We start from the raw sequence: 20,946 nt of genomic DNA on the forward strand, positions 1-20,946 counted from the left end.
CAGTTAAGGAACATTATGAGGGTGAGTAAATTATGACAGAATTTTCCTTTTTGGGTGAACTATCTCTTTAAATATGGATTTGCAATACAACATGGCTCACTAGCAAAACAGAGGATTGGCCAAAAATAATTACGTGAAAACAGCAGCCAGCTAAACCAGTACTAAGCCAGTATATGCTATGGCACGTTAATTTAATTTAAGATTTATAACGATCACTATCAGAATGCAGATCAGCTGGTTATGATGATCTCCTTTTGTCTGAAATGATTGTAGGAGCCTCACCCTCTTGATTCTTAATGAAATGTGTATGAAAGTGCAACTATGTGTTTTCACAATAAATCACTTGTGGATTGTTATGAACGGTCTTCTTTTTGATACCAAAAATATCTGCTCTTCTGCAAATCTTCGCTCCTTCTTTTCCTTCATCCTGGCCATCGTTCACCTTCCCTCAACCCTTTTCCTTCCATACTCCTTTCCTCCTACTGCTCCCACCTCTCTTTCTCGCTGGTGTTCCCATGGTATTGTGATCGTAAGGTCAGGGACTTGAGCTGCTCTGTGTTAATAAAGCCAGTTGGAAAGATTCCCAGAGCCTGTGCAGAAAATAGAGGAGCTAATGCAAATAAGCAAAGTACACAGACACACTCTCAAACTCTTAATGGGCCTCACACACACACACACACACACACACACACACACACACACACACACACACACACAACCTCAAGCAAGGGTTTCAGCCACAAGGTATACGCTCAAAATTGCAAATTCAAGACATTGCTTGTATTCAAAAGATAGAAGTAATAAAGGCATGCATGCTAAGACTTGTGTGTCACAGGTAAGAGCAGTAATAACAATCATTCGTGCACTGACCTGCAGTTCTGCTCTTTTTACACCCATAATAATTTCAGTCTTAGCTAGGGAATTCTTTTGCATTAACATAGGATAAGTCAGTACAAATCTGTATGGTATCACATAAAATCCACATAAAGCATGCAATGTTTGACTGCTTTTGTGTATATGAGCAAATAAAAGAGAGAGAGAGAGATTTCACTGTTGGATCAGAAATCAGCATTTATTCACCATTATGTTTCTGTCTCTATGTCTTATCCTGTAAGTCTATTGTAGTGTGTACAGCATCAGCAGCAAACATCCACTTAACATCTAGTACAGAATCTGACAAAATAAAGCCCAATAAAAACCAACACGTGGGCAAAAATGTCTCCTGGTGCGCATCTGAACAAGTGCTGTAGAGGCACATGGCACAGGGTTAACGTGTAGTCAAAGGCATTAATGATTCACTTTTATTGATAAGGCAGCAATGCTATAATATTCCTCACAGAGATGCAGCTGCTTCCCCTTCAGTCTAAAAACATGATGCATTTTATGGTAAAAAAAATAAAATAAAAATCTTTGCCAGGAATGTAATGTATTTGTCAATAATGTAAGAACATCACATTTTCAGTTTAATCTCAAATCCAGTAATAATCCAAGTCTGTATTTTTCACAAACTGAAAATAGCATTAATATTAAACAACATAAATGATCACAGTATTTTGCAGAGGTGGAGCAGACAATTATTTTAGAGATGCTTATTAAAACGTGTGGTGTTGTTTTGCTTTTTTTAGCAATGCATCTGCCTATTTACACTTACACATACCCATCTATACTTACCCAATTGTTTATTGTTGGTCTGAACTTTGAAATGGTATTGTACTTTTATTTACTGTTTTTTTGTTGTTGTTGTTGTTGTAATTGTGCTTCAGTGATGCAAATCTTAAGATCCTCAGTAACCCTGATCACCCTTAATTAAATATGGATTATATGAGTTATATATGTTGTCCTAAACTATTATTTTTTTAAAAGTGAAGATATTTTCATATTTAACATTGTTTATTGTCTCTTTCAAATCATTTGAGCAGTAAAGTGGCTATGAGAACTTTTAGGTCACAAATTTCTGGTTAATGTAGTCTAAGAAAATTCAAAATAAAAAAGAGTTATGATTAGTTATAAAATATATTCATTGTATGTCTAACATTTAGGTCCCTGTTCAGTATTATAATATTTAGTGTAATAAAATTAGTTCTTATTCTTACAAAAATAAGTATTTAGCCAAATGGAATTTGTCTGTCTGTGCATTTAATCTGCTTTTAGATCAGATGTATATCAAAAATGAAATTAAGTGCACAGAACTGTGATTTTGGATATAGATTCAGGCATTCAGCTTTAGAATGAAATTCACAATGTAAGGATGAAACTGTGAGATAGTTCACTAGTAAGAACAAAGAAAAATAAATAAAGAACCAAGAATCTTAAAGAAACTCTCAGAAACAGCCACTTGGAACAAAGCTTTTGAGAAGAGGAAAAAATGAGAATATTTCAAATCTCAAGTAGCTTTTTTTTTTTTTTTTAAATATGAGAACTTATGAGTGTAAATCAGTACAGTAGATTTTGTTATTGCTGTTACAGTGCAAAGGGAGCATCATATAAAGTTGACTGCAATATGACTATTTCTGCTAATGTTTGCTCTATTAAGCTCTCCTAGTTGCACTTTGAGCTAAGTTAATAAAAAAAGGTTACAAGTTATTTATCTGAATTTATAATCTGACAAAATAATACTAATAGGTCTTAATGTGTGAACAGGAAGCACAGAGCATTATTAATCCATGCAGGGTGAGTTACATGGGGGATACCAAGATAACACAAACCCTTCCTTAAGGCCCACCACTCAAGTCAGAGAAAGAAAAAAACACTGCTGCCAAAGAAAAGTGATCATCTGTCAAAGCCTGAGGGATTGCAGACACCTCAACAACAACCAAACACAGTAAAAAAAAAAAAAAGGGTATTTTATGAAAGGAAAACATTCCATATTCCTGCCTTTGGGTTTCTGTTTCGGAACAATGAAAACTACTCCCAACAAAAAGAGAAAGTTACAATCCCAGGGTGTAGATGCAGAGGCCTCCTGACATGTGTGTGTGTCCAGATCATTAGGGAGGAGCTGCACATTTTTACCCGATTACACAAATCGCAACAACACAGAGGGGGAGATGATGTCATTGCTGCTTTGAAAGAGAAAAATGTCAGTTTTTCTTTTCCTGTAGTGTTTCTCTGTAATAGTACATACACAATGCAGGTAGTTTTACATGTGCTTGCTTAAATGCTTTCAGATGTTTCAAAATGTATCTAAGGATAGCCAGAATTGGTGTATAGCTTGTAGTCCAAAATGAAGAGAAATGAATTCCATTTGAACCCAGAGAAATCCAATGATAGAACAGATCCAATCCTAGAGCTTCCAAAGGTCTTGTCCAAAGATTATATGTATGATGAGCATAAAATTCCCAAGAAAATGCAACTGTACAGCAGGTAAATGAGTTTTCTCAGAGGGCAAGCTGTTTTACTACATGAAGAAAAAGCAATTAGTCCATTTAGGTACCATCAAGCTTTGACTCGGATCTCTTGTTCACGTTCAGGTATATATCTCTTGTCTTCCACTCGGTGTAAGTCCCCCACTGAATGTCCCTGTTCTCTGGTTGTCCATGATCTGAAGCACATCCTCTAGGATCGATGGCCCCAAGTCCAGATGGAGGGAAAGCATAGAGCCAGCGTTGGACAGATACGGCTTTTCCTCCTCATCTCCATCCTTCACACACTTCTCATTTTCCTCAGGATCTGGACTTTGTTCGTATGTGTGCAAATGAAGTGGAGAACGGTTTGGAGATGCGGGCAGTGACGTATGCCGTGACATGCTCCTCTCTTCCAGGTGCAGTCTGGGAGGTTTGGGAGGTGGAGCGAGAGATGGAGATGTTGGGGGTGATTGGGTCGTTGACAGTGCTGTTGGGACCTCAGTGGTCGCCGTCGCTGTTGAAGTCAGAGGGGCTGTGGCCATCGGGGCCGGAAGGGTGAGCGCCTGCACCCCTCCAATGATAGGAAGTGACAAGGCATTTTTCAAAAGCGGCGAGCTCTCGCAGGCCGGCGGGTGACTGCTTACACTCGCTGTGCGACTTAGTTGGCATGACCCCTGGTGACCTTCTTGACCTGGTAACAGGTGAAATTTACCTTGTAGGAATGACAGGTCACCGAAAAGATCGTCTGCACCCCCGCCACTGCCAATGTGGATGGTGTGTCTGAAGTCTCCCAGCGGAGGGCTGATCATGTCCGACGAAAGAAGGTCACGTAACTTTTCCTTCTTTCCTTTGCAGCTTCGTCGTTTAAGGTATATGGGGGCTTTGGCAGACATGTCGGACCCACCGCGTCCTCCCGAACAACAGAGAGACAGACCTTGCAGCAGGATGAAGGGAAGAAAGGAGAGGTGAAATAAAATAAATGGACCGTACACGTGAAGGAGAGACAAAAATCACAACGCACTTAGCATTCAAAACTAATCCAGTTGGACAAAGTCAGGACGCTTTTTTGTTCCTTTCTTGTGGAAAATTCTTCATTGGCTCAGAGTGTCTTTTCATATAAACATTTGAAGGCCACATCCAGAAGGACAGTATTCCTATTAGGACAACAATACTGCCATCGTTTTAGACGTTGAAAATCCAGTATGCCTGCAGTTTGGGAGAAAAAGAGAGAGTATTTAGCACATACACTGTGGTATATAATAACTAAAAATTTGTCCAATTGATCCACATTGACATTAAATTGATCCAAAGTGAAAAGAAAGTCATTCGTAATATTACAAAGCAAATTGGAAAAAAAAAAGTTAGAAAAAAAAACGTATCAGGGTTTCCACAAAAATATTAAGCAGCACAACTGTTGACAGTAAAACATTTCAGCATATTAGAAAGATTTTTGAAGGATCATGTGACAATGAAGACTTGAGTAGCGGCTGCTGAAAATTCAGTTTTGCCATCAATAAACTACATTTTCAAATGCATTAAAAACAGAAAACAGTTATTTTAAATTGTAATAATATTTCAAAATTAATAAATGCAGTTTTGGTGATCTTAAGAGACTTTCCAAAATATTAGAAAATCCATTATGAAATTGAACCCAATCTTTTCCACGTTAGTGTGTATGTATATATGTATGTATGTATATATATATATATATATATATATATATATATATATATATATATATATATATATATATATATATATATATATATATATATATTTTTTTTTTTATTATTATTATTAATATATAAATTTTATATCTCTTTGGTAACACTTTATTTTAAGGTTCAAATCTCACTATTAACTAGTTGCTTATTAGCATATTGTCTGTTTATTAGTACTTATAGGCACATATTAATGCCTTATTCTGTATGACCATGTTCCAGATCCCTTAACCGACCCAATACCTAAACTTAACAACTACCTTAGCAAATTAGGAGTTTATTGAGGGAAAACTCTTAGTTAATAGTGAATGTGTTCCCTAAAGTGTTACCATCTCTTTTTGTTTGCTTGCTTTTTATGAACTGAGCCAACCTTCAAAGTAAAAAAACGAATTTGAATTAAGTGGCACTTATATAACACATGGGTTCTTTAGGTCAAAGTTAAAAGTGGGATTCACTAAGAAAAGGGAAGACAACAGAAAAAGAATGTTACAAAATTTACAAAGAGATAATAAACAAACTATAATTTGGAAAGAGTTAGGGTTTTCCACTAATAATCAGGGTTTGTTAGTCTTGGCACGTTTGACTTGCCTTGCACACATATGATAGATGACTATATCATGCCTCTGTGTGTCTGCTGATAATGGACTTGGCTGTCAAAACTTATAAAAGTTCAGCAGCAGTTTAATAGCAACATTTGAGTGACTGTTTTACTGTGTATATTTGTGTGCTGAAAACTTTAACAGTATGTGTGTGACAATACATCAGGGGCTCTAGAGCATGACTCCTAACGCATAGCTTCAGCATTAAATCATACTTCTGGAGCTGGTTCTGTTAACTACATCCCGCTGTGTGTGTATTTCCTTCAACCTTGACGTTTATCAAAATGAGTTTAACTAGCGCACACTCAGAGCAGAAACAAAGGCCAGTGTTTCAATCTCAAGTGTGGGAAAAGCCACCTAGCTGTTGCATAAGTGACCCAGCAAAAGTCAGAGAAGATCTGAAATGTTCCAGAGAATATACTACAGTGTGTTTAGACATCATTTCCGTCAAATTATACTGATCCTAGATGTGTCACCTGACTGTTTTGTGTCTTGCTTAGCAAATTGCATCAACATAGTATGTAGGTCATTCAGCAAAACATGCCTATTCCAGTTTGATCACGTGATTCATAAAGTACATTTCTGGAAGATTTTGAACGTTCTAGACAAGCAATGGTTTTCAATGGTAACAAATTGCTATTTTTATACAAAATCATGGTAACAGCGTTGACATCTTTAGATCACAAAATTCTATCATAATTTACTAACCTTCATGTTTACCAAATCTCTTTCTTCTATAGAACATAAAAGAACATATTTATATATTGAGAAATGTCTCAGTTTATTTTGCTCATACATTGTAAGTCTATGGTCACCAAAGTTTTTTGGGGGGCCTAAATGTTCCTCAAAATATCTTCTTATGTATTCTGCAGAAGAAGCAGAGGTTTCATGAGATATTCTATGAGTGTGCATGGCGTAGAGCACATATACATGCTTCACAGAAGCCAGTGTGCTGACTCACTAAACAGAGCAACATAATGATGAACCATAGATAAACAGAGAACAATTAGCACATCAGTTCCAACCCAAATGAACCAACATTGCATTGATTAATTAATTAGATTTCATTGCAACCTGCATATTTTGTTTGAAATTTACATTTCATTTTTAGGTGAGATCATTTAGTTATAACTTATTTATGAAATACATGATTTTTTCAGGACACTGTTTAACATTTCAATTTAGAATTAAATGAACAAATCAACCAGCACTTAAATACACAAAGATCTAACTTCATTACATAAACTGGGTGAAACTAATAAACTTCAAATCGGTTAAACTACATACAGCAGCATCACCTTTATAATATGAGGTTGGTATATAATACATGTGAATACCGCATTTTACAAAAATGGGTCAGCATTAGATTCTTAGATAACAACTTTGGATGTCGGAAAGGCTTTAATCAAATCACAACTGAGTAACAGCTGAGGACGGGGTGAGTCCTGTTCAGACTCGCAGAGGAGTGTCAGGAAGTGTGAATGCTTTTTCTTTTATGGCATTCCGATATCTCTGTTTATAACAGTCTAATCATACATAAACAATTCTGTGGAACTCTGGAGAATATGAAGTGTACCATTATTTAAAAAAAAAAAAGTTTTAAAAAGACATTTCACAATGTGGAAATGAACCATGCTGCTCCTCTGAAGGCCTGAGGTTATTTATTAGTTTCTGAGCAGAAGTGAACAATGTTGCTGGAAAGCGTAAATGAGACGCTGTGCTCAGACAAGCCCTCAACAGACTTGTGTTTGGTAGACAATGCAGAGAACAAACTGACACAAAAACACATCAGCTTTTGGTTTGCTTAACAGAGAGAGTTACTGTCAAACTTGACAGTCAACCATCAAAACACCAATGGTACGATCTTCGTCCTGATCTCAGAGATTAACACATATTTATTATCAAACAGAAGAATGAGCACTGAAGAACATTGACAATATCTACTCTACTTTGGTCTAAATCAAAATTAACAAGCAAAGAATTCATTCAAATTAACATTTTTATTAGGATCTGCCCCCAAATATTCAAAACTGTCATCAAACCAATTGCACTAATGGCAGTGAGGTGTACCTATACAATTTGATTTTATAACAGATTTGACTGGGAAAAACATTCTCAGGACAACCACATACTCAAAAATTTTCTGCCTAACCAAATTCTAAACACAGAAAAGGAAAAATACAGGCTGAGCAAACTATGGAGATGGGCCATCAGAGCACCTCCCCCAGGTTAAAAACAGCTTAAAAATGCTTATTGCGGAAGCTGTTCTGCTTGAATGGAAGTAATTGGAGGAGAATACACTGAACACACTGCTCCTGTGAAACGCCTCAATATGTAAAAATAATTGACTGCTTTCTGCTAATTGTCATAAACATATTCAGAATTACATATTCATTTTGGAATGAGCTTTAAAGTCTGATATCCAAAAATAGCTGTTTTATTAGTTAACTCATGAGCAATTTCCTAACAGGTGTGATTCATTTCATGAAGCTACGCATGTGCTTCCATGGGACTGCAGATACAATTATGAAAGGGATAACAAAAGAGCCATTATATGGTTGGCTTACAGGTCACATGTGATCATTTTATGTTTCGCTAATGATATGCCAAGGTTGTCATCACATCCTCTATAGATTTAAACAGAACTGCGTTTCCTCACATTAAACAACTAAAAATGAACAAAAAACACAAAATAAACAATCAATTACTTTTTAAATAATTGTACACCAGTTCTAATGAAGGTTATGTTTGAGTTACGTTTCTACCCATCTGATGATAGTAAAGCCTATCCAAACTTCAATTTCAAATTCAAACTCCAAAAGACATTAAAGATATACTAGGGCTACAAAAGTACACTTGCAACAATATTAATTCGAAGTAATTCCAGTGCATTGAATTCAAATTCGAATTGCAGTTCTTTTTGCAATCTCGAACTTAAATGAAGTTCAAGAAATGAATTAAAATACAGTTGTCAGCCTGTCATGCGTGTGCGCTTTCAATTTACCAACAAGCACCGGGCACGTTTTTAACGTCATTATACTCATTTACAGATTAAATTTAGTACACGTTTTTTTTTAAACAAGCAGACGATACTTTTGGGACTGAAGCAGAGTCATTGAACTCCGTAGTCCAGCCTACATCTCACATGGCAGCAATGTCATGGCAGTTTGCGCGCACCACCCTGAGCAACACAACACCCCATATTACATTAGCACTGACGGACACAATTTAGTAGTTTCAAATACTGTATCTTCAAGAGAATTTACCAGAGTCATCATGTTTTAAACGATCATTTGCATTATAAAAATATGAGTGCTCTGAAGAAAGAGGTAGCCTAATTACGCATAACTCCTCCGTGAAAACCGTCTTATATGATTACTTCACATTTTGTGTTTAAGCGGCAAGCGATGTAGCCTATTCAAAACTCCACATGCAAACATTATATTTTGCCTACCTTTGAGATGCCCGTGTGATCAAACTCCTATCCAAAACGCATCTATGCGTAGGACTTTCAGGTCAACATTATTCAGTATCAATTCTGCTCTGTCATACATACTTCTTTCCTCACGAAAACCTGCAGAACTGACAGAAGTATAAAAATAACCCTAACACTTGATACCGCATACCTATATAGAGAGTATTTGCTGATCCTGTAGAAATAGAGCCGTGCTATAGAGCTCTGTAAGCCCACCTCACATCACTGCTGAAACAGAGAGCACAGGACTGGACTCCGTGGATCTGGATCGCCGTTCATATCTACAATTGCGGTATCCAGGCCATTATTTGGCGTTTACCGCCGTGTTGTGCCGCTTCTTCCGTGTTTGCTGAAGATTCCAGCAGGACATGCGGAGGGAGTCTACAGCGCATCACACGCGCGCGCGCGCTGTCAGCAAACGCGCGCGGTGACTCATAATTTGAAGTTATCACACCCTCTACTCTCCAATAAACCATATCACAACAATGTGAATGTCCCTATCCAAACCTCCAATGTGGCATATACTCATCGCACATACTCAAAATATACAAAGATAACTGTCATCACATCATCTATATATAGAAAACAGATGCATTTTCAATCCTAACTGAAAATAATAAACCAAAAAAAGTAGGCTACCCCAGCTCCCAACAAAATTATTACAAAATACCAAATAAATAAATACACCCTGCTCCCCCCAAAAATAAAATAACTAAAAAACTTTTCTTAATAAACGTACCCTAACTCCTAATTGTAAAGACAAGTTTTTTTTTTGTCTCAAGTTTGTCATGACAGATTTTCTTCTTCTGATTTAAATTACATTTGAGTAGCCTAACATGAATTTCCTGAAGAAAAAAATAAAAATCAGTTCAAGCTCAGGAATTTAATTAGAATTTAAAGTTGTAATAAAATGGAAATAGCAACAGTTCATTTCCATTCAGTCAGTCATTTTTACTGCAGCTCAGTTACGACATTTTGAGTAAATATAAGGTCTTAAATGGCATTATACTCCTTTACAGATCATTTTTATTAGTAATTATTCAACTTTTTAAAAAGAAGAGTAGACAATAGCTCTAACAATGCTGGCCAGTTGTTGCTTGCCTGTCTGCCTTTGGGAGGATCCTTGATTTTCCTTCCTATTTCTGTAGAGATTTCATTTGTTCTTTCAGGTCTGTACTGTAGATTCCTAAACACAATCCTGTGACTCACACAGTCAGTGAAAACAGTTCCTACATGCTGCATCCTATTAATAGCTCATCATAATTGACCTGTCTTTGTAACAAATAGACATTCTGGTATTCCTTTTGCTCTCATTGTGCTCCAAAGTTCATCACACATTGACAATGACAGGATGTTCAATGGAAATTTACGTCACACAGATTGTTCACATGACAAAGCAGCAAAAGATGACTCAAACATATGCACTAATTAACAATGCATACTGTACAAAAACGGTTCAATTTTCCAAACTGAGCTCAGAGATGCTGAGTTTAGGACACTCTCGGGAGCTTGAACAGACAGGATTTATGAAACACACCAGTTTACCCACTTGAAATCACTTCTTCATCTTTCTTTCACAGCTCTCTTGTGTTGCATATGGGGGAATTCTTCTAACAACGCGGGTCCATGAAGACACTCCAGACCAAACTAAAGGGCAGGCTTCACCACAATCTTATTTTCTAACTTCCATTTGTAATATCAACAATTTCTCAACTTTTCTTCAACTAAACATGATGATAATAGTGAAATTTTATTCATCTCTCTGATAATTCTGATCATCAGACCTTGGACTTTCTGCCAGTTCTGACATGTACATGCTTTTTATTTCACATTCAATGGTTTGAATCAATTTGTCTAAAATGGCTCTTTCTTTTTCTCTTCTTTCTTTTTTCCATTCCATACTACAGTAATTAAGGCAATGTTTGATGGTTCTGCTCAACATATGGATACCAGAGGGAAGCGAAAACATTTTTTCTTTGTCACTTCCTATCAGTCTGATATCTGAACTCTTTACATTTTCTTGCTTTGTCTATCTGCTTATCTGCCCTCATGACCCTATCTGCTCTTGTGAACTGCAAGCCCTACACATATTTGCCTGAAGAACAATCTTGGGAAGCAGGGCCAGCTATTATCCATCTTTCTGTTCTCCAAATCCACTCCAGATGTGATGTGCATTTTGTAGAGCGGACCTGATTCCTGAACATATGCTTCCATAGAAACATACACATAAGAGCAGAAACACTAATGCATGCACATTATACTTCAGATGCTCAAGGAACCCCTTTCTGAAGCTCAAATTGGAATCAGTGTGTGTGATAGCATACCTCAGGACTGTAGGGACTTGTGAGTGGAGCTAATTGGCTAATTTGAGTAGAATGCATCTACCCCCCTGAAGCAAACTAAGCTATTTGCAAATTCAGCAGTCAAAAGGCAAAACAAGTTCACATATGCAGAAACGGCTTGAGTCAAAACAAACATGCCAAACAATGCAGCAATATATTAGCCTACATTTAGAACTGGCTTCAAAACCAAAATATAAAATAAATAAAAACAACTTAAATGTGAGATCACAATAAAATCATGACAGCATAAATGCATACAGACAACACATAGCCTAATGAACGAATGTTTTGTTTCATAAAAAGCGGGTCCATTAATACTATATTAATCAGGCTTTTAACAGCCACTCGCCTGTTTGTTTTTTCAAGGTTAGGTTCTTAGGCTGTGGAAAGTCATATGTAACTCGATTACACTAAAGATCAAACTCATGCACGCTTTTCCCAGTGGAGCTGAGTGCGTCCGGGGGTCACGCGCACTGCAGTGTGCTGACTCTACATTCTGCGCAGCTCTTCCTCTCGACACGGAGAGCCGCACTTCACTCAACAGCTTTCAAATGAAGTATGGTTTATCAGCACTGAAATCGCATTTCAACACATTTATCTGCATCTGACTTACAAGAATTTCCACTTCGTGAATGTTATCGAGAAGTTTCTCACGGCCGTGATAACAAATCTACTGAACATTCACGCCTTTGCTCGAAACTATTGCGCAAATCAATTCACCTGAATAAACGACATCTGTCTGTTTAATCTCACTCAAATTCTAGAACAAGCACAGTGACAAATATTCGAACTTTTATAATTCCCACGGTAGCCTAACTATTTTCCGTTCCGGTAAAAAAAAATAAAAAATAAAAAATTTAAACCGTAATTCCATATCGCCTGGTCAAATTCAAATACTAACAACGCTCTAATATAACTAATATAAGTGAATTTACTTACAATAATTACTTTGCTTAGATCCAGTGTCAAATTTTGTGACCCAATAACGATGTTCTTTACATTTTACCAGTCCGTTTGGGGCTCAAAGACAGTTTGGCAACAGTTTAAAGCATCGGTGACACTTTAGTGAGGGTCCAGCCCCTCGCGCTGCACTCAGCCGGTTTTAACGGTCGCTGGGTAACGCGCCATTGTGACTGAACACAAAGCGGGGGCCCGGGAGGGCTGGAGGTGAGGCCGCCGTCGCGCTTTTAAATCGGCCCTAGCATAGTGGTGCTGCGTTGCCAAGCGATTCTGAACACTTGATAGACTCGATAGATGACACTCATCAGACCTGATAGTTTAAAACATAATAAACACAGGAGGACGAACGACCGTTAGTCAGTACGATACAAACTAAACTGGGGATTTGCATACTGAGCAAGTATATAAAGGGACCTGTTGAGAGGCCTGCAGGAGCATTTTTTGCAGTCCTTGTTTGCAGGTCTGTGGGCAGTTGAAAGCTTTCTGGTTGAGTTTCAAGGCCAGATTCAGAACAAACTGTTCTCTGTGTCGTTAAGATAATGGAAATGTATCTCATTCTCAACCTATCATTTGTTATAGCGCCTTGTCATAAATATTTAATCTTATTATTGTAGAAAATAAATCATATTCAGCTACAACACCTCTGCAAGCACAAGAATCTGAAGTCAGATACTGTTGTGTCTTGTGGAGGAACAGGAGGGAGGAGGAGAGATTTGCATTCAAAGCAAGCTGGTTCTGGTAAAATTCATAGATGTGGATGGGTTAAGGTCAAAGTTCATGACCCTTTGAAGACTTGGCTGGCAGAGCAGTCTGAGAAAGAGGTCTGCTTTGTGCTTAGACATGTATGGGAACAGAAAATATTTAAAAGGCAAGGCTAAGTGTTGTTATACCCAAATAATGAACGATGATGGACTGTCAGAAGCTTTTGAAAGTGGAGGGCATACATCAATATTAATCTTATATTTATACACCTATAGAATTTTTTTTTGAAGAAAAACACCACATTTTTTTTTCTTTTCAAATCATGTTTTTATTCCTAATATTAGATGTAGATACACAAGTCAACAAACAAGTCTTTTTCTTGTTTAGATCAGTAATGAAAAATGCTCCACAGCACACTTGCCCCCAAGTGGCGGGGTTTGGTATTACAGACGAGAAACTCAGCACGGAATAGGCTGCAGTTTTACAAGAGGTGCAGTTGCAACAGTAGTATTAATAATAGTAATATTAATAATGACTTTTATAATAATAATAATAATAATAACAATAACAACAACAACAGATAATAGTAGTGATATTAACAACTTAAAAATCAATTTAAAAATCAAGAATGGAATCAACATTTTTTTAATAAATGGTATTTTTAATGGATTTGGTGGAATTATTTTTGAAGACGCATTAAAATGTTTTAAAATATAATACTATTGGATGAGGAAAAAATTTTGCTTAAAAAAATCCCAGATTTTATCAAATCTAATGCTCAGTACTTTGAGGCCACACTCACTTTTACCGAGAGACGAGTTTCATCCCATTGAATTCACTGTATTGCAATATTTCATTTTCCCTACAGTCTTCCACACTGGTCCTTTGAAATTGACACAAACAGACTCTCTTATGTGCCATAATGTAACTGACCATCTAAGCAAACTGGGTTAAAACCAACCATACTGGATAGTGTAAAATGTGAGAGAAAGAATAGTAGAAGTTTTCAGATAAAGTAACTCTGATAAAAAGAATAGAAAAAAAAAAAAAAAAATCAACAGCACAAATGAGACTAATCCAATGCAACACATTGACTTATTTCAGGAAGCAATTTAGCACACAGTCCCAAACTGTATGTGCAGGCTCAGACTAAATGAATCATCTTACAGCTCAATGACAGTATTTTGTGTGAACAAAAGCACTGGTCTACAACTAAATCGTTCTACCGCAGTGTTTTTTTTTTTATCCATTAGGATGGAGAACATCAGACCGATCCAAAGAATAAGGTTTCATAACATTGACTCCAAGCTCCTATTTTCACATCACTTGAACGGAGCGGAAAATGAGTTTCAGTGACATTGTCCAATCACTGAAAACTGGAAAGAGGCTGTTTTTGTGGACTGGACAAGGTTCAGCAGAGAGTCTGCATCATTTTCCTTCACATCAAACTTCACAGCAAAAAAGAAAAAGAAAAAAAAAAGTTCAGCTTCCATCTTCGTGTTGACCCCTTAAATGCGTCTCCAAAGGAAATGTCAAGATGAATGACATAAGAGTGGACATGGCTCAATACTCCACACACCTCAGAGGAAGGGGCTTCATTGTATGACGTCAAAAACTCACGCTAATATTAACACACCAAGGCAAGCTTTCTCACAATCATATGAGGCTGAAAAATCTTTATCCTACAAAAATACTGATTTCATGCCACAGTGGGTACACTTGTTACCAATACATCATGCTTTTAACTGCAAAAGTATATCTGAAATCCTGTCTTCTAGGTTGCTATTGATTCTGCCTCTGTGTAACGCGACTTATGGGACAGGAGAGAGTCTCCTGCTGACCGCAAGTATAAAACCTACAATTATATAAGTATGTGGTAAAAATTTCACATTCCTCCAAGGAAGATAATTGATAGTAACTTGTGATGTACAAATAAAGGGAACAGATCATCTCAATCACCATGAGCGGGGGGAAAATTGTCAATTTGGTCCACATTAAGAATACCTCAGTAATTTTGTTTCTCATTCAGAGTTGAAGCACATTCACAACCAATATACCTGAAAGCAACCTCTTCTGAGCACACACACACTCACTCACACACACACACACACACCTAAAAATACAGCATCAACCTCGAGCATCACTGACACTAACCCAACTTCAGCTGTCAGAGAGGTTCGTCCCTGTAAAATATTTAAAGTGTAGGGTTATGTGCGTGTGTCCGCCGCTGTGTGAATGCGAAAACTGACGCCTGAGAATACATTCCGATAGGAAACTTGAAAATCAAAGGAAAAAAAAAATATGCCCGTCCTCAAATTCTTTGTTTGATGCAAGTTTAATGTTGGCTTGTGCAAGTGATACTTGTGTTGTGTCTGTTTGCTTTCGAGCAATTGTAAAACCAAAGTCCAAACCACAGCATCACACCTCAATGTCAATCTTCACAACAAACACATTTCTGGTCTAAGAGGAGAACAGGATAAAGTGGTTAAAGGAACATGATGAACTAAAGAAACAAAACCACACAATAAGAACGCATACTCCAAGTACCTCTTAATGGGAATGAAAGAGAGAATAGAAAGATAAAATAAAAAATAAAACCATCATAAATAGTGGGGTTTTAACTCTTTTTCTTTAACTTGCAAGCCGAAAAAAAAAAACCTACTTAAAAAAAGCATTCAACAGTCATATCTAGAAAAATGAAAAGGAAAGAAAATATTCTGTCTGTCAGAGGAGCATGTAGATGAAAGGAAAAAAGACCAGCATAAACTCCCAACACTGACTCATGGGATCCTTTCTGCTTTGTCCTCTCTGAACACGAGGTCATACCAACTATACTTACAATTTCTTTAAATATTCAACTTTAAATTTACTCAAAAACGCAACAGCAAATAAACAATATTAATAATAGCAATAACAATTAAATCTTTTGTTATAAGTATAATAATACCAAAAACAAAACAAAAAGAAAAGGATCGCGGTCCTTCACAAAAGAAAGGGAGAGGTTGAAATCAGGACAGATAAAGGAAATCATCAGGGCAAAAAGACAAAATAGCACTCTTGGTCATTACAGTATGGAAACGCCATCTAACCCAAAGACAAAATTATTTTTAGGGAAAAACTAGTCTAATTGAAAGGTATGAGCTGAACTTTCAGGATGGCTCTTGGTCTGGGAGCTGGTCTTGGTCAGGGATGCACTCCCGTGGCTCAGAGCTTACTGTCACCAAAAGTGGCGTTCAATCTAGGAGGCAAGACTGAACAAGATCCATGTGTGAAATATGACAAATAAAAAAAAAATTTTTTTAAAAATGAGTGGAAGAAAAGAAAGGGCAAAAATGAAAAATGTATCACAATGTGACATGCGAGTTTTCTTCGCCTTTTCTAACTTTATCAGTTTCTTTTGAGTGTTGACAAACTTCCATCTCTTGCTTGGCTCACTGTTGAGATCTGTGGCATATTTGGGTGCTTATTTCTTCTTGCCAAAGAAACTGAAGCGCTTCTCGCGGTCTCTCTCTTTGCCGTCTTTGTTGCGCATGGTTACGCCTCCTGCATCGCCCGAGCTGGGAGACATAGGCGGCATGGTCATCGCCCGACTCAGACCTCGTGTGCCACCCGGCGAACGCTCGGTGGACGACAGGGATGACTGGATTGCTCGAATCCAAGAACTCATCTCAGGCTGACGGAGAGAGAATGATTGCGTCACAATATGACTATTACACTTCTTCTAAAACTTAATATAAGAGAATGACCTAGAAACATCCTTTGCAAAACATACCTCATCCTTTGCTTGGAACAAGAACTCTTTTCCATCCCCAAGCCTTTAACAAAATAAAGCAGTTTGTCACATACTAAGAACTTCATTCATTTTCATGAATACTGATCATTTCAAATCTCTTTCTCACCTAAGTTTAAATACATGTTTTCTTTTCTTGTAGTCATGGGCGACCTCACAGACAGCCTCGCTAAGGCTGATGGGAACTTCTCCATGGTAGGGGATTCCATTCGAGGCACTCTTGTTGTCCTTATAGAAGCCCAGACTGCCTTTACGTAATACGCAATATACATTCTGCCACGATCTACAAAACCACAGAGAGAAAAAAACACACCATTTACACAATTAACCTGATTAGATTCTCTCAGTCATTCGTTTTAGAATTTATCTGCTTCCTGTGTCACCTGGTGGCTGCTTTTTTGTTGTGCGATTCCATTTCCTGTTTCCTGCAAAGGATGCCCTCCATAGTTTCTGTAGACGCCTCTGCTCCTCCTCGCCCTGGCAGTGTAGCTGAAGGGTCTTGCCGTGATGCTGAGTCTAAACCGCTGTCACGGCCCGGACCGTTTACAGATTCTGATTCTGATCCCTGGTTGACCAATACATGCTGCAGTTAGAAGACATCACAATAATGCATTTTTTCTATTAACTATTAAATACCGATTAGGTCACTCCTGTACTGGTCTATACTATTGTTATCTATATATTTTATATTAACAGGTAACAAACACTCTTCAAACTGTTCATTAAAAAAAAAAAAAAAATTTACGACGGCGTTTTAGTGCCTCGTTAAAAAAAAAAAAAAATCTAAAATTACGAGATTAAAGTCGTAATATTTTGAGAATAAAGTTGAAACTACGAGAATAAAGTCGAAATATTATGAGAATAAAGTCGAAATGTTTTGAGAATAAAGTCGAAATACTTCGAGAATAAAGTCGAAATGTTTCGATAATTTAAATCGTAGAAATTAAAGCTATAATATTTTGAGAGTATAGTCTATATTGTGCATGCAAATGGCCCGCATTGAGAGCACCGGGAGAAGTTGCCACGCCACCGGAATTTATTTGAATCTTGTTACATCCGAGCGGCCGCATCATTTTACTGGGATGTCAATTTCAAGGACTCGCGGAAACAGCTTAATATCAAGAATATGATATTTATTAACAGACTGAACAGGAACAACTGTTTATCTTAACATCAGCTCACACACTCAATCGATATTCCTTTGGGGGGCGCTGTAGCTCTCTTATTTAACCCTTTTTTAATACACTACAAATATATGTGGGATTATTAGCAGAATGTCATACTCGCGGGGACAGTATGCTTGGAAATAATATTTCATGTGTTCCATTGCATTCGTTATTTGTAGTGCGCTTAAGCTTTGTGCTTTTAGTGCTTTCAATATAAAACAAAGTCTCAGCAAAATCAGTTTTATAACGAAACACAAATTATGTGTCTTACAATAATGTGATTTTCAAGATCTTTAATGTGGCGTGACAGATCGCTGTATTTATGTGAATAAATTCATGAAATTATTGTGAAAATTCCACCACCTACTCCGCAAAAACGTCCCAAACTTTCATTCCTCACATTGCCTGTTTTAATTAAACAGCAATAAAACGTTCTAAAGGTTGAAGTGGACTCAAATTTGTTAACATGTTATATTGTTGCCTTTTCTGCTGTAAACGTTTAAGTGACCATTCACAAACTGTTTTATTCATGGTATACTGTAAATGAGGACATAATATTTAATGTCTTCCATTCATTATTTGTAGCGCGCCAGCCAACCAGTAATCACGACAATTTTGTGCTTTGTTGCTTTTACACACAGCTCAGCTTTCAAATTCTGCCAGTTTTATAACGAAATACAAATTATAAATGTGTTTTGCTCTTTATTTCAAGTTTATAGCAAGATATAAATTGAAGGAACGGCATAAAAAAAAAGTTTAGCCTAATTTATAATGAAAATGTCTCGTCGTTCGTTATTGTAATCGGAAAGATGATTGACTCACATGCCGCTTAAACACATTATTGCAATATAGCCTACATATTGTTTGTATTTCGCTATAAAACTGACAGATTTTGAAAACTGAGATTTGGAATATCTTCCTGTGCTCCAAATCCGGGCCATTTGCATGAGCAAATATCTAAAAATATTATAACTATAATCTTTATTCTCGCAAGGTTTCGACTTTATTCTCGTAATCTTAGATTTTTTTTTTTTTTTTAACGAGGCACTAAAACACCGTCGTATAAATTATCGTTTCGAAGTTTGGGGTTGGTAAGATTTTTTTGAATGTTTTGAAAGTCGTCTCTTATGCTCACCAATGCTGCATTTATTTAATCAAAACTACAATTAAATTGTGAAATATTATAACTTAAAATAACTTTTCTTTTTGAATATATTTTAAAAACTCAAGTTTAAAGCTGAATTGTCAGCAATGGTCCAGTTTTCATTCAGCAATCATTCTTACCTGATTTGGTGCTCAAGAATTTGTTTTTTATTGTTAATGTTGAAAACAGTTTTTGCTGCTTAAGGCATTGTGTAAGCTGTGATACAGTATTTCTTTTTCAGGATGAATAGAAGGTCCAAAAGAACGGCATTTATTTGAAATACAAATCTTTAACAAAGTGAAAGTATTTACCGTAACTTTTGATCAATTTAATGAATAAAAGAATAAACATATTCATTTCCTGAAAAAAGTCTTACTGACCCCATATAATACATGTCCTATTTCAGTATTCTCAAAAGTTAACTTATGCCTATTTTTTTCTATTACTAATTTTGAAGTATAATTACCATTCACAAACAAATATTCCTTTCTGATATTTTAATCATATTAATAATGTACATGCACACAAAGGAAAGCGAAGGCACACTCAAAGACGTAAGTACTAAAAAAAAAACACACAAGACCGGAATGCTCCACCAAGGACAAACAGGGGGCAGTATGGACAAGCCTGGGAATGTGGGTGTAATAATGAAATAACACTGCCACAAAGACACTAGGACACATCTGCCTAAAACAGTTACTCAAACTAATTTCATATCCTAAGACAAATAAGTAAATACAAATGTTAGAAAAAATAGTTGCCTTGGCATAAAGTAAAATCCAATGAAACTGAAGGAAATAAAGAAACAATGTCTCATGTGAGTTGGATTAGTAGGAATTAGTTTAGTTGTTGTGATGCACCCAAACACTATACATACATAATGTAAGTTAAGGTTCCCTGACAACAAACAGCAAAACAACAGCACTACACAGAACAAAGATGCCTTTTAACATCATGAAGTAGAAATTTGTATGTGATAAAGTGCATCGCAAACACTGATGTTAAAGCTAAGGCCTAAGAAAGAAAAAAAAAAATTACACGTTCAACATTACAGTAGCCAAATACATACAAAGAAAAGCACAAGACTGATCCACTGAAAGCAATAGGAAGCAGCAGAGCTGTGACTTTGCCCTCTAAGCAGGTGTGGTATAGCTGCCAACATGCTGCGAGGCTGCTGGATTGTTAAGCGCAAGCAGCGATGGGGCAGCGATGCTACACTACGGCTACAGGCTGGCACTAAAGGGTTAGTACTCACACGCTCCTGTGCCTTGTGGGGTTTAGGCACAGGCTTAGAAACTGGGTTAGACTGAGGTTTACTCTCTGGTTTAGGTTCAGGTTTCTTGAGTTCAGATACAGAGACCGATAATGACTGCAGATAAGAGACGTCACAAGAATGTATATTAACATGCGAGTGTGTTAGAACTGGCACTTGTGTGTGATTGTTCTGACAATTAAAAGGACATCCACACATTATGAAAACGTGTTAGACACTCGATTTGTTGTGACAATATCTCCCACACTCAAAAAGACTCAAGAGTTTACAGCAGAACATTAAAATCAACATAAATAATTGAGAGGAACAAGGAAAAAAACACTGAACACACAACAAGACTGTACAGTTGAGACCAGGACTGAGACGTGTCTTGACATGAATTTGAAAACCGTCAATACAGTAACATATAATGTAAACATGTGCATGAACGTGA

The 20,946-nt window shown here is 36.8% G+C and overlaps 2 protein-coding genes across 12 annotated transcripts in view; both read right to left on the minus strand.

Moving 5' to 3' along the window:
• Positions 1-1,058: 1,058 nt before the first annotated feature.
• Positions 1,059-12,299, minus strand: cdc42ep2 (CDC42 effector protein (Rho GTPase binding) 2). 6 transcript variants are annotated; one of them, XM_058777200.1, is made up of 4 exons: positions 9,353-12,297; positions 9,116-9,235; positions 4,363-4,547; positions 1,059-4,275 (listed from the first exon to the last, which is right to left on the minus strand). In XM_058777200.1, the coding sequence occupies exons 3-4, from the start codon at positions 4,367-4,369 to the stop codon at positions 3,464-3,466; spliced, it is 819 nt and encodes a 272-aa protein (XP_058633183.1). In that variant the 5' UTR covers positions 4,370-4,547; positions 9,116-9,235; positions 9,353-12,297; the 3' UTR covers positions 1,059-3,463. The 6 variants fall into 6 exon arrangements, with proteins under 6 accessions (XP_058633183.1, XP_058633182.1, XP_058633185.1 ...); XM_058777199.1 differs by having other exon boundaries at positions 9,116-9,243; XM_058777202.1 differs by lacking the exon at positions 9,116-9,235.
• Positions 12,300-13,435: 1,136 nt separating this feature from the next.
• sptbn2 (spectrin, beta, non-erythrocytic 2) overlaps positions 13,436-20,946 on the minus strand; it is an 89,197-nt gene continuing 81,686 nt past the window's right edge. For 3 of the 6 annotated variants that reach the window (XM_058777191.1, XM_058777192.1, XM_058777194.1), the window contains 4 exons: positions 17,314-17,513; positions 17,040-17,213; positions 16,913-16,955; positions 13,436-16,813 (listed from right to left, as the gene is read on the minus strand). In XM_058777191.1, coding sequence (XP_058633174.1) covers positions 16,604-16,813; positions 16,913-16,955; positions 17,040-17,213; positions 17,314-17,513 — 627 coding nt within the window. In that variant the 3' untranslated portion in view covers positions 13,436-16,603. Of the gene's footprint in view, positions 16,814-16,912; positions 16,956-17,039; positions 17,214-17,313; positions 17,514-20,495; positions 20,610-20,946 lie in introns of all 6 variants that reach the window. The other 3 variants (XM_058777193.1, XM_058777195.1, XM_058777196.1) reach the window with 2 other exon arrangements.

The sequence above is a fragment of the Onychostoma macrolepis genome, chromosome 05, assembly GCF_012432095.1.
Source record: "Onychostoma macrolepis isolate SWU-2019 chromosome 05, ASM1243209v1, whole genome shotgun sequence".
NCBI lineage: Eukaryota > Metazoa > Chordata > Actinopteri > Cypriniformes > Cyprinidae > Onychostoma > Onychostoma macrolepis.